The sequence below is a fragment of the Coccinella septempunctata genome, chromosome 5 (genome assembly GCF_907165205.1).
Source record: "Coccinella septempunctata chromosome 5, icCocSept1.1, whole genome shotgun sequence".
NCBI lineage: Eukaryota > Metazoa > Arthropoda > Insecta > Coleoptera > Coccinellidae > Coccinella > Coccinella septempunctata.
Window position 1 is genome coordinate 29,296,713 of NC_058193.1, and position 13,317 is coordinate 29,310,029.

At 33.6% G+C, this 13,317-nt stretch overlaps 4 protein-coding genes across 6 annotated transcripts; all 4 read right to left on the bottom strand.

Moving 5' to 3' along the window:
- Positions 1 to 243: 243 nt before the first annotated feature.
- Positions 244 to 2,941, bottom strand: LOC123312913 (polycomb group protein Pc). Its single transcript, XM_044897494.1, has 3 exons — positions 2,667 to 2,941; positions 1,984 to 2,466; positions 244 to 1,712 (listed from the first exon to the last, which is right to left on the bottom strand). Exons 1-3 carry the CDS (start codon positions 2,724 to 2,726, stop codon positions 1,188 to 1,190), a joined length of 1,068 nt encoding a protein of 355 aa, XP_044753429.1. The 5' UTR covers positions 2,727 to 2,941; the 3' UTR covers positions 244 to 1,187.
- A 342-nt stretch (positions 2,942 to 3,283) lies between these two features.
- On the bottom strand, positions 3,284 to 5,219 carry LOC123312915 (E3 ubiquitin-protein ligase MARCHF3-like). 2 transcript variants are annotated; one of them, XM_044897498.1, is made up of 6 exons: positions 5,031 to 5,173; positions 4,886 to 4,936; positions 4,417 to 4,595; positions 4,112 to 4,308; positions 3,858 to 4,060; positions 3,284 to 3,801 (listed from the first exon to the last, which is right to left on the bottom strand). In XM_044897498.1, the coding sequence occupies exons 2-6, from the start codon at positions 4,893 to 4,895 to the stop codon at positions 3,629 to 3,631; spliced, it is 762 nt and encodes a 253-aa protein (XP_044753433.1). In that variant the 5' UTR covers positions 4,896 to 4,936; positions 5,031 to 5,173; the 3' UTR covers positions 3,284 to 3,628. The 2 variants fall into 2 exon arrangements, with proteins under 2 accessions (XP_044753433.1, XP_044753432.1); XM_044897497.1 differs by having other exon boundaries at positions 4,886 to 5,219.
- Positions 5,220 to 5,269: 50 nt separating this feature from the next.
- On the bottom strand, positions 5,270 to 7,770 carry LOC123312914 (E3 ubiquitin-protein ligase RNF34). The gene is made up of 6 exons (XM_044897495.1): positions 7,322 to 7,770; positions 7,137 to 7,267; positions 6,928 to 7,065; positions 6,305 to 6,597; positions 6,023 to 6,224; positions 5,270 to 5,967 (listed from the first exon to the last, which is right to left on the bottom strand). Exons 1-6 carry the CDS (start codon positions 7,426 to 7,428, stop codon positions 5,795 to 5,797), a joined length of 1,044 nt encoding a protein of 347 aa, XP_044753430.1. The 5' UTR covers positions 7,429 to 7,770; the 3' UTR covers positions 5,270 to 5,794.
- Positions 7,771 to 8,317: 547 nt separating this feature from the next.
- LOC123312912 (facilitated trehalose transporter Tret1-like) lies at positions 8,318 to 11,123 on the bottom strand. 2 transcript variants are annotated; one of them, XM_044897493.1, is made up of 3 exons: positions 10,873 to 11,123; positions 10,659 to 10,808; positions 8,318 to 9,870 (listed from the first exon to the last, which is right to left on the bottom strand). In XM_044897493.1, the coding sequence occupies exons 2-3, from the start codon at positions 10,711 to 10,713 to the stop codon at positions 8,564 to 8,566; spliced, it is 1,362 nt and encodes a 453-aa protein (XP_044753428.1). In that variant the 5' UTR covers positions 10,714 to 10,808; positions 10,873 to 11,123; the 3' UTR covers positions 8,318 to 8,563. The 2 variants fall into 2 exon arrangements, with proteins under 2 accessions (XP_044753428.1, XP_044753427.1); XM_044897492.1 differs by having other exon boundaries at positions 10,659 to 11,122.
- Positions 11,124 to 13,317: the final 2,194 nt, after the last annotated feature.

Here is a 13,317-nt window from a genome sequence, read left to right on the forward strand (position 1 = left end):
GCTCAAGATCGACTAATAAGGTTAACTTCACGCGAAATCCCTCTTCACAGCATCCAGAATTAATAGCTTTTTAGGGCAAGCTTCTGGTAGGATAGTTTCTGGTCAAAGAATCCAGCATGAATGTTGGTGAGAGGCCAACAGTATAATGAGCATTTCATGATACTAATAATTCTTTTTGATAGTAGCTCATTGTGAGTTTGTGGAGGCATTTGTTTCGAAAATAGTTCAAAAAATAAACCGAGATTACGTTCCAAATTTTATTTCAAAAATACCTTATAATAGTTAAAACATGACTTAAAACCTATTATATTTACACTTATTTACAATGAAACATAAAAAAATGTTAGTACATATCGAAATAGAAACCGCGAATAAAACATGACTACCTGAGTAGTAATATATTAACATCCAAAAAACAATTCATCACATTAGAAACTGACTAATTCCGTAGATTTTTAAAATTTTTTTTCATAGAAAAAATTACAGGCGATAAAACCTTGAAAAACATTAGAATTTCTTATTAAAACCTATCAATAACTTAAAATAAAATAAATAAAATTATGAGTTAAAATGACTTACCTATGTACAACAATGCTATGGAATGAAATTTTAGTAAAAAATTGAAAATATTCAATAAATTAAAGTTGTGCAATATATGATGTTTTGTATAATATCAAGTACTATTTCTTATTGCTAAAACCATATTTTGACAATCAAATCCCTTTCAATCCTCTCGAATACAAAAAAAGAAATGAAAAATAGAATCGAAAATCTGGCCTAGACATATTTCGCATCATTTATACAGTTCAGTATAAGAGCTTGAGAATGACACGTTTCATGAGCTTACAAAGAGAGTACAATTCTACAAGAAGCCTTCCTCAAACCAAAATAGCAAATACTTCATTTTTAAGAATTTATCTAGTTAGCACCAATTCAAACATAACATCAAATGTCAGATCTTAACATGTAGAACCGCTCAAAATGAGCTACCCTGTGGAATATTTGTTGGCAGGGGCTTCCAGACTCGCCAAAGTTATAAAATGGATGACAGATCAAAAGATCTTTGAAACTAAATTTACAGTATGTATTAAATGAAAAACAATCAGAATATCAAACAAATCCAGAAAACCCCCACCTGCCAAAATATTCAAATTAATAGAACTACCCTAAAATTTTATTTTGAGAAATCAGACTACATCGCTAGAGTGGTCTTTCCTTTCTTTGAAAAAACCCTTTTCTGTTTTACATTCTCTTATAGTAACAGTTTTTAAATTTACTGTTACATCTGTTATGAATACTTGATCAGCTACTGGGTTTCTAGATAACCAGTAACCAGAATCTGGGATTGTTAGGATCTGGGAATTAGGGACTGAAACATTGTTATTGTTATTATGACCATTCAACTTGTGTTGTTTGCTTGTTTCTTTCTTTTCAACACTCTCTTCATTTTTATCATCTGATGTTTTGTCATCTGTTCTGGATGCTACAGGTTTAGGGGAAGCTGGTTCTTTTGGTGCTGAATGGGGCAAAGCCGGATCAACTGGGCTTGGTCTTTTGTCAGTACTAGAACGAGGAGCAGTGGCTGGAAGCACTGCAGGACTAGTGCTTGGGGGAATTGATGATGCTGAAGGCTCTTCATCAGATTTCGACTGTCTTTGATTAGATATTTGAACTGGTAAAGTTGATAGCTTTTCTAAAGTTAGTTTAGGAGTCTGAAAAAACAACTCAAGAAGTTACTACGAAAAAATACTATTCTTCTAATTTTCCATATTTAATGTGTTGTGACTTGAAAATTTTATGGTAATTATTATGTGTCAGAACACAGGGCTTAGTTTGTACTATCATAACTTTCTAAGATTGAAAATATGGCTAATACTTTAAATGCACAAGAATGAAAAAATGATTCATTATTCAGCCAAAGCAGTGACTTTTCAATAAATTATTCTATTTTTTCAAATAATATTAGTAAAAAAATCAACTTACCTTAGCTGCTGGGGGTAACGGGCTTGTTGGACTACTTGTTGTTATAGTCACACCAATTTTTCCACTTTCTTTTGATAAAACTTCAGCCTTCCTTTTTGTTCCAGTTATTTCCAATCTTTCCAAAATAGGTCTATCCTCACTGCTAGAACTATTTTCATTCACTTCCACTTCATCTTCCTTCGGACTTTCTTCTGAACTGTGAGGAACTTCTTCATCATCAGGCTTAGATACCAATGTAATTTGGGGCACAGAAGAACCCTCATCTTGACTTTCTTCACCACTTCCGAGATCGTCTTCTTCAGCCTCAATTTTTTTAAGTTTCTCAATTTTCTCCTTTTTCTTGGGACCCCTTTTATGAGGGTCATTACGGAGACTTCTTTCATATAAATCTATTAAACGCAAATCAAGAATGTTTACTTCAGGTTCCCAGGTATTGTGCCTTTGGCTCCATCCCTTCCATTTGACATAATATTCAGTCACCCCCTGAAAAAGGCAATATATAATCAGTATATAGTAAATTTCGAGTAATAAAATCTGTAAATAAATAGCGATAGACAGAGGTAGAATTTCCAATTGTTTATTAGTTTACTAAAATATAAGGACTGTTCAGTTTTAATTCAAGTGTACACTTTTTATTTTCGCCTTATTATACAGACTATAATTCTACATGTGTATCCACGAACCTTGCGAACCCTTTTCTTCATAATTTTTTCGGCGGCATAAACTCTATCTCCCAACTCCATTTTTGTTATTTCCTGGATTTCACTATGAAAACCTTCGGAGCAAGTAAATACCTCTGTTAAACGTTTGTTTTTTGAATTATTTCATGCTCGAAGTTAGTAAAGATTAAAATGTATGAGGGAATTCTTTCAGGAAAACTTTAATATGAAAAATTTCAATGTTTTACAACAGTGATCACTGAACATAACACAATTTCAAGAAATACACAACATGTCTTTGGTTACGTTGAAAGATGAGTGACAACTGACAAAAACATGTTGTTTTGTGGTGTGTGATGTCGTAGTTGACAAACATCATCATAATTTTATAATTATGAGGTAATTTTTGATTAAACCTAAAAACCAATAAGTATTCAAGAAGATACAGCTACAAGTATTACATCACAAGTATTATATGAAAGAGAAACCTCTTTGTTCTATGCTGAGAAGCTGTCAGGAATTGACTAAGACGCATGCGCTAATTAGAAATTCAAAAATGATAAGATATAAATCGATACCACAGTTACCACGATTTTGTCTGAAATAACAAAAAAATAGATTTTCTGGTAAACATATCTGAAGGTTTGGTACGAAAATATAGGTTCTCGATTACGCTGAATCTATTCCAAGCAATTTCGTGGAGCCCTTCTCCCTTCGATTTTCATCGCATCGTTGAGATTTTTTACTATATATAAACTCTTTCAGATTATGTATCGCATTCAGATCCACGATGATTTTCCTGGGAGACGCGTGTGTCGAAAGTCCGACCTTTGAAAAATATAGTAACAAGCTCATTATTATTCATTTTGCTTGATTATGTATGAAATGGCGAAAAAAATTCCCTTTTGATTTCAAGGATTTATTCATGGGAAGTTATATATGTGTCAGTTTTACTACTTTTTATATGAACTTAGTCTGTTATCCTATCAGATAGTAACAAGTGAGTTAAATTTTTTTCTCTGATGCACTCGCCTTTTATGATTCGGTAGTACTATTTTAATGTCGCAATTAGTTTTGCGAAATTCCTTCCAAGCTTCGTAGTGTTTTTGAAGCGTCACCAACAGCCAAGAAGTGTAAGTAAAATCTATTGCAGCAATACCTGAAATCAATAATGCTCCTCATCATGATACATCTAAAGTTTTTGTAGAATATTACCTAAGATGGATAGAAATCCTAGAATATGCGATAGTAGTTGTTTTTCAGATTTCGTTATATTTTCACAAAGAAGCATCAAGGTGTAAGTTGACGCTACAGCAGTAGGGGTGTATGCAATGAATGTGGCACTATCTATTAATAAATCCCACAAGTGTGACCCAGGAGTTGTTACAAACATCAGCAAAGACATTGCTAAATTGTACCTTAAATGTGGATATAATCAATATGTTCTGCAATCACCAAACAATATTTACCTAGGTTGTCTAACTATTTCATAGTGATGCTGACATAATTCACAATAGCTCCTGGATGACTCCATCAGCCATCTCTCCAAGCATTGTAAATGAACTAGGGCTACACTTCCTCGACAACGGCAGGGCATTAATAAATCATCTACACTTTCACCCCCATGACATATTCTGCACATAAATGAATCCGAGTCGAGACTAGTCTAAAAATTTTATTCAATTGGTGTATGAATCATGAAGGAACATGTAGATGTAGATATTTTGGGTTTAGCTCGTATATCAAACTTGTAAGAGAATAAAAAGTAACTCACTTCGCTATCTAGAAAAGACACATAAATTTTATTCAGATGTACATCCAGTCTATCATTATGTGCTGCGCTTCTCACAGCAACCAATGGTCTTGTATGAATTTTTGTAGGTTTTAGAATGTAAGGTAGACTTTGTCTGCTGAATTTCAAAGGAAAAATCTTTGTAGAATCGTTGGATGACGCTGAAAATCATATATATTTACCCATGAATGTTAAAAGTTTATTAAGCATTTCTGTTATTCTGTTTAAGTTATATATACAGTATAATAATAAGAAAATGAGAATATACATTAACGGAAACGAAAGTGGTCTGTTCAAATGGATCTATATGGCTTGTTTTATCAAGCGCAATATACTTTGGAGCTTATGGGTGCTTGTTAATGTAATTTTTTCCACATGGTAGATCCACTTTTAATCTTTTGTATATTTTGCAGATGAGCCTAAGTGGAGACTATACAGCGTTTTTACTTACTTTCTGGCATAGATATAGAAGAAAAACTTCCATACTGGAAGTATGCCACGTCTGAAATCAAACTATGATTATCGAAACTATTCCTTGGTGTTATCAAAGCATTATTATTTGAATAATTCCTTTCAGTAGAGCTGATTGTACATACATGGGATTCATTATCATGTAGATCTTCCAAGTAAGGTATTCTAGGACTCATCAGACTTGCTGTGGATTCTGTGAGCAAGATTGAAACTATAACATCCCTATGTTTGTTATTCTTTGCACCGCTTGAAGATGGTTTGCGGGCCATGACAGAAATGAAGGGATGTCATAATGACAATTACACTAGTCGAATTCTTTTTCAGCCCAAATAAAGCGATCTCTCAATAAAAATATGAAACAAACTATATATATATCTATTTATTCAATTTTGAAGTATAATAATATATGAACTATGAAATTTTAATTTTTGTAATCACAGATTTTTAGATAACTAGAATCTAAGAACAATTTTGAAACTCTCAATCTCAACTATGAATTCAACACAAGCATCAACAATTTAATTGTTCCATCGGGGCAATATCACAAATCATGTAAAAAAAGTTAATTTTTTGTCCAAGTAGATACATTCTCAATAAAGGTCAAATGGAAGATTACAAGTATTCAAAACAGGAATTTCTTTAAAAAATTTTTTTTTTTTTGGTATCCACTACACCCACATTAAATTTTTCCTAATGTGTCACTTAAATTAACACTTATACATTGAGGAATGATTTTTATTCTTGAAATATCTAAACATGTTTAAGCATTGAATTTTTATCAAAACTTAAAATAGAATTCAATGGACATTTAGTTGTAAGAATTTGAATAATTCAAATTCCTTGCTTCACAAATTTCCATTTGATATTGATGGTGTTTAATTAAAATCTATCAGGCTTTGAATGTTCGAACAACTCTGCTAACATATTGTCTACAAATAGGACATTCTGCTAGTTTCTTGCCACACTCAACACAGGTTGCTATATGACCACATTCTAGTAGAACACACTCCAAAGGAGCATCCATGCAAAGTTTGCAAAGATCTTCTAGATTTTCTGGAAGCTCTAAAAAAGATTGAACACATTAACTGAAAATTACCTGAATTTACGAAGAAATTACCTTTCTCTTGCTTTCTGCTTTCTCTCCATAGTATTGCAGCTTTTTCAAGGAGTTCTGTCTTTTCTACACAACCTTTGTAATCCACTCTATTAAGGGTAAGTAGAACTTTCAACTGTTTGGCAGTCAGTTTGCTTAAGTCTGCTTCAGAGGTAATTTCAGATAATTTTGGACACTTACGAAGAAGAGGACTTCCTTCAGGAGTCTGTAAACATAACAAATTCAATGTCTTCTTGAGAGATACAGAATGATCATTTAAAAACTAAAAAATAATCAAGCACTGACCTTTGGCTGTGAGATATTGTCTAGAGTTTCCTCTGGATTAACATAAACCCATTCAGAACCTAATGTATTATCAAAACTAGTTGAAGGAGACTCCCTATTTCCACCTGGTGGAATATTTCCACTGCTAGATTGAGAAGATGAGGAAGATGAAGGTTGAAACTGGGCAGAGGTAGATGTTGGTGAATTTCTAGGAGATCTCCTTCTAGGAGGAGGCCTTGGAGCATTTGGCGATTCCTGACTGTTACTAGGACTTGCTTGATGTCTACCGCTTGTGGCAAAGAAGTTTTCTGATCCTAATTGCATCATATTATTCAATCAATATGCTTTACCTATAGATTCAGTTCAGTTGAGAACAATGTTCTACATGATCGAATTCCCGGAAGGCTAACCAAGCCACAACGACCCCCGGTTAAAATAATATAGATTCAGTTATCTTTTACATTAACAACAAAGGAATACTACAGTATCAAAAGACACAAATTATTAACCAAGGTTCATGTTGTTTTGGCAAAAAGGTAACGATATGGTGAATGAATGAACTATGTAAAAGTGCAGAAAATAAAGGTTAATGATCATAATCCGTATGCTCTTCAAATTAAATCATGAGGTGTATAAAATCTCACCTAGAAATTTGCCCAAAGCTGGATTTTCTCTAAGATTCTGTAGGGAATATGCTAGATTTGTGGTGAATATATCTGTGCTTTTTTTTTGTTTAATAGGAATAGGTCTGCTACAGAACAAATCCACCAACTCCTGTTTTTCTGGAAAACAAAAACACTCAATTGCTGGCCTAAGCATTATCTCATATTTTCTTTGATCATGATGAATTTACCAACAAGTCCGTGGGTAGAAATGTTATGCCTCTTAAGGTATTCTTGAAGATCTTTGGATTTGAGTTCCATTAACTTTCCACGATCAGGAGGTCTCTTTAATAGTGTAATGCAAGTTTCACAATAAAACAAACTGCAAGTGTGTAACTATGAGAATTAATGGAAACATTTCAGATTTATACCTTACCCTTCTCTTCTTCTGAGACAACTTGCACAAAATTTTTCCTCACACTCCCCACATTTCATTTTCCAATTAAACAAATTGAAATCAGAATTACACTTTATGCAAGGCATGGTTTAAAATGATTCAGTATACCTTTGTGTTGCAATTCTCGTCGAGTTTCGGGGATGGATGTAATAATTTTCTCTTGTTATTCAGGTATTTCAAGAATGTTATGCTTATGCATAATACATTTATATCTTTTTCTGTATATTCATAGTTTGTTCACATATATCATAGAGATAAAATATATAATTAAGGATAATCAGTTATCAACCGATAGTTACTATCGTTCCTGACGATAAAGATGTTTATAAAAACATTGCCAATAATTTTACAATAATTTTGGGAAATACCTCTTTTTGACGTGAAAATGAAGTTTCAAATGACACTTTCCAGGCGAAAAATGTTATCACAGAATATACTTTTTGATCTTTAAATTAGATAAACCTTCTGGCTTTTAGAAATCTTGATCCGTTTACTCTCATTAGTTGTGGCTTGAAAGAGTTTTCTAAAAACAAATTTAGACTTAAATTTCACGGATTGATTATTTTGTCGGATCCCTCTATATACCGCAGCATGAACTAGTTGCCAGCGGAGATCATACTGTATCTCAGCGCATCCACCGTAAATTAGAATAAGGTCTTCCTTTTGAAATTGCATTCGATCAACGACTTTGTATAACAGGAATAAGTTTTGAAAGCATGTATCGCTATTCAGAATGTTGTGTATTCAGTTAAAGATATGTATGTATAACCATTTACATTTTAAATCATCAAAGCCTCATTTTCTACTTGACTACCATGTTTTTGTTGCTATCAAAAAGCAACAATATGTTAAAATGCAGTAAAATAGGTTCATTACGGATGGAAAAAATTGTTTTACCTCGGGAGGGTACTCCAGCCTAAGAAAAAATAAATTGATTTTTCCGGCTCTGAAAATATCGCTGAGAGAATATTCAAGATGCGATGATAAAATATATTCACAATAAACAGTTCAAAGATGAGTACACAAGTTTTTATAAAATGCGATTATCTTATATAAACAAAATTATAAAAATGGGTTCAGAGAAACATGATATGTTCAAAAATAAATTCGATAATATTTTTCTATATTTCTATGCGAAATGTAAGTAAATTTCATTATAAAAATGTCGTTACCTTCCTGAATACAGGTACATCTAGCTAATACCCTATATTTCAGTTAGGATTAAGTGTTCAAAATTTTCTGTATTTCCGAAAGGCTCTTACCTTTGGTTTCTATCACAAATAAATATGTGAAAATTGTGGATAGCATACCAAAGGCACTGAATATCCAAAACGTGGCACCTATTCCAATTTGATTCTTAAGTAAATTGAAGCCGAACAGAAAAATGAAGGCTAGAACATTGAGGATTGTGATGCAAATGGAAGTCGCTACATTCTTAACTTCCAACGGAAAAATTTCTCCGATGATGGTCCAAGGAAGGGGCCCCGAACCCAAGGAATACGTCGTGATGTATAAAACTAAACTGGCAATTGGTAGCCAAGACATCCAACCTACGTTCTCCATCTTATTCTTCAGGATGAAATAAGAACCAAAAAGCAGATGAGCTACTGTTATACCAACATATGATATCAGCAGTAACATCTTCCTGCCCGATTTATCCACGATCGAGGGGGCTATGAATCCGACCAGAAATTGTATGGACGCTATTATGATCGGACCTATTTCGCTTGGGACACCACCACCAGCTTCTTCGAAAATCGTTTGACCGTATGACATTATAACAGCCGTTCCTGAAAGTTGCTGGCATATGACCAAGCCACATCCTATAACAAGACCTCTTCTCAAGCCATTGTCATCTAAAACATTCTTCCAAGTCGCTTGATTTTCTTGGTTCAAACTGTCTCTGATGCTGTCCAATTCATCTTTGACGTCAGGCACACCTCTCAGATTCCGTAGACACTTTTCGGCTTCATTATAATCCTTCTGAATCAAATAGTAGGGAGATTCCGGTAGAAAAAAGTAAACTAATACCATGAAGATGGCTGGAATTAAGGCCAAGACGATGTGGAAGGGAATAAAAGGTGTCCAGGGTCCAATAATCAGCACAAAAAGGAGACCAAAATTGATGAAGCAGGTCATGGCAGTTCCCAATAAGCCTCTGTTTGAGTTGGCCGCTACTTCCGCGAAGTACATGGTGTCTACAGTGAAAAACCCACCAAGGGCGAATCCTCCAATTATTCTGGCCGTGTATAATTGCCAAATATTAGTAGAAACTGCGATAATGGCGTAAGACGCAAGGGCTGGTATGCCGAGGAATATGAAAATTGGTTTTCTCCCATATATCTTGGCTAGATAACCTGACAGAAATGTACCAACTAAACTGCCTAAAATGGGTATGGAACCCAATAAGCTTTGTTCATCGGGTGTTATAATACGGTGCAGTGGGTTATCTTCTATTCCTGTCAATTTTGGTAGTGTAGGAGATGTCCATGTCATGGATAAGGCTGCTATGAATACACCTAGATGTCCTGAAAATGATTATAGATTTTTTTACCACGAAATTTCACATGTAAACGGATGTTCACGTTCTATTATTTTTATTCAACAAAATTTTCTGTTTTTAATATATATCTTACAATCTACAATGAAGCGAAAATTGAGGGATGGAGTAGCGGTAGAAAAAGAAATGTTCATTTCTTACTCATCCAAATTATGTCTCTCTCTACCTACATTGTGTAGTATATTTTTTATTTTTTTGAAGAAATGTGCTTTATCAAGTGAATTTTTCAAAATGATCCGAAATGAGTTATATTTTTTTTTTACCCTCTACAGCAGGGTTTCTTAACCTTTTTCTAGCTATGGACCCCTTTCAATATTTCGCAGAGCTCACGGACCCTTTCTGAAAAAATAAAAAGAACGAGATTTGGATTTTGCCAGATTTTATTATTTACGATTGTAGTTAATATACATCAGTTTCAAACTTAATGTTGAGACAGAATGGTCATGGACCCCCGACTTTTGTTAAATGGACCCCTTAGGGGTCCATGAACCACTGGTTAAGAAACCCTGCTCTACAGAGATATTTCGGAGTTATCTTTAAATTTTTTTTTTTTCAACTTTTTTCCCCAAATAATAACAATTAATTTCCCAAATTGTTTGAAGCTTAAAAATCCATCTGTATAGTTTTATCTTATCATGGTACCTACATATACCATAATAATTTGATTATGGTACATACATACCATTTATAGTTTTATCTTAACTCATAAAACATTCATTAATTTCAGTTCACCAAGAATACCTTAAGAATACTTACCTATAAAGACAGCTATGTATTCATAGTAATTTCGTGAAAATAGTTGGAACTGCATTTTCGAATTTCAACACCTTTATTGTGGAAACTGTTACTAAATAACAAACATATTGCCACCTCGATCTTCTATTTTCAACAATGGATCACATTATTCTAAGAATTGTTAGGTTTCCTGTTTCAGACTGTATGTAAATACAATTAAGTCTAATCTACTCACAAGTTTACATTTTGAAAACTAACTCGGCTGTACTGAATTGTTGAAAAGAAATTATGGAGTTATTGAATAATTGCTTTAGGTATCGCAACTTGTTATACATCCAACAATAGGTAGTAATGCTTCACAGATCACAAATATACGTGCATCATGAATAGTAAATGATATTTACCAACGCTTATAGTAAAAGTTTCTTCTAATGAACCTGTTCTGGGGAATTATTCACTAGTCTTCTTCATCTTCTTAGAATTGAGAACCTGATGATTTTGAAATGAAGCAGAGGCGGGTTCAGCATTTCTCGGCCCCCTCAGGCATTTCTATAGGCCCCTGACAATCCACTTTGGACACACAATGGTTCGTTATTTCCAATAAATAAAACAAGTCCAGATTCGAACTTCAAAAATGACGAAACTCAGAAATTTACACAGCTAAGGTTTTGAAGGAACTTGTATTTGTGTCGCATCCACCATTTTTATTCAGTATGGAGTAAAGACAATATTCATATTATATATTGTGTTATTTCCTGAAATATAATAAGGACATAAAATGAAATACGAATCTACAAAAATTATCACTTTATACAAATGACCTCAATAGGTGAGTATTTCTGGTGAATAAAATAATTTTCAGATGTATAACACTCGCCGATATAAATATATATTTATGAACGTTACGATTTGAATCGAACTAGCCAACCAACGAGGGTGACGACAAAAAGACCGTCTTATTGAGAAAGAGTAGATGCTGTCCATGGTTTCGATTATATTTCAACTTGTGAGAGCAATACAACTCCTACCTCATTGAGAACAGATACAGGTTTCATCTGAATATATTGACATATTCCTGAAATTTATTTGAATAGGCCGCTCTAATAAAATTATTAAGGTTTATTCAAGTCGAATATTTCTCCTTCGTGACTAAATCCCTAAAGCTTTCAAAGTTCAAGAAGAAAAGTAGGCAAGGGCTTTTTTGAGTATTCAATTCCAACCTTTTACTCAATGGTACAAGGGTGAACTTAATTTCAAACCTACTGGATTATCAATGGTGCGTTATTCGATCGAAATTCACTGTTTAAAGACTTGGGGTAGCTTTGGAAGGTAGGGGGTGGAGTTATGCACTTTTAATCCTCATTAAACAAGTTTTCCTCCAAACAATAATTGAAGGTTTGAAGGATTTTACAAAACTTATCCCCTTGATGGCCTTGATTAATAATAAAGTGGAATTGTGTCCTTGGTACTTTATTGATTTCCATAAAATTAAGAGCGATCATGCTGGATCATCAATAGTCTACTTGATGACAATGATGACGAATGTTTTATATTTCAGCTCTCAAAATTCCATCGATGATTCAGTAGGTGGATTATTTGCACTAGGTTAGCAATTTTCCAAGCTGAAAACAAACAATGACAAAAATCAATAATATCTTATCATTCTCACGTAAACTTGGTTGTTCGTTTCGATGAAGTGCCCATATTTGATGTCATCAGAAAAAACAATGGGATTCATGTTGTAATCTGGAACACAGCTGTAATTTGAACTAAATCACTGATTTAATTGATGAAATTCAATCAATTTGTTACATGATCCACGAATATCTCTCGCCTCGTGTAACAGTTTGTTTATTCTTATCTATCCTCTTGTTGCATTGGCTGACGTATGGGTATTTTGTGATTTTCCATCAATAATTTTCTGTTTTCCTTCATATCTTTCGATTGTAAACTATGAGTTTACAATCCTCATTCCAAAAGCAATTGGTGGAATACAGGTTGATACAATTTGTATCACTCTCAAATGTTAAAACGAAAGAGGGGTGAAGTGGCACCTTGTGTTGAAGGTAATTCGATTGAGTTTTCAAAAATGCCGTATACTTAACCTTTTTTGTTAGTATCGAAAAATGAAAGAAGAGTAGAATAAAGTAGAATACTTAGGATATCATGACTTGTAATGAAACGTGAAAATAATGGAAATTTTCGATATGTTGTCCATTATTTTGTAGAAAAAATTTAACCTACTTGGAAATTCGGCCCTTACGTTTTTCAACTAGAATTTTTCGGCATGATATGCGTATTCTTACTTTTAGTTCTTCTACATTTCAGCACTGTGTCTTATACACAACCGACTTTGAATGTCTCCGGAGGAAAAAATCTAAAGGTGTCAAGTCTGGGGAGCGTGGTGGCAGATCAATTGGCCTCTTCTACCAATCTGTCTCTTAGAAATGATCTGTGAATCATTGCTACTAACAAAGAAGGTCAGGTGTATGGCATTTTAGAGATGGCAATCGAATTACCTTAAACACAAGGTGACACTCAACTCACCTTCAAAATTAAAATTTTAGGGTTGCTCTCATTACGCTAACAGGTTGATACAAGTTGATTGGAACCAACCGTATGAAATGCTCCCCTACAAAACTCAGTTTACCTTTTTTAATTTTTTTCTGATTCGAATTGA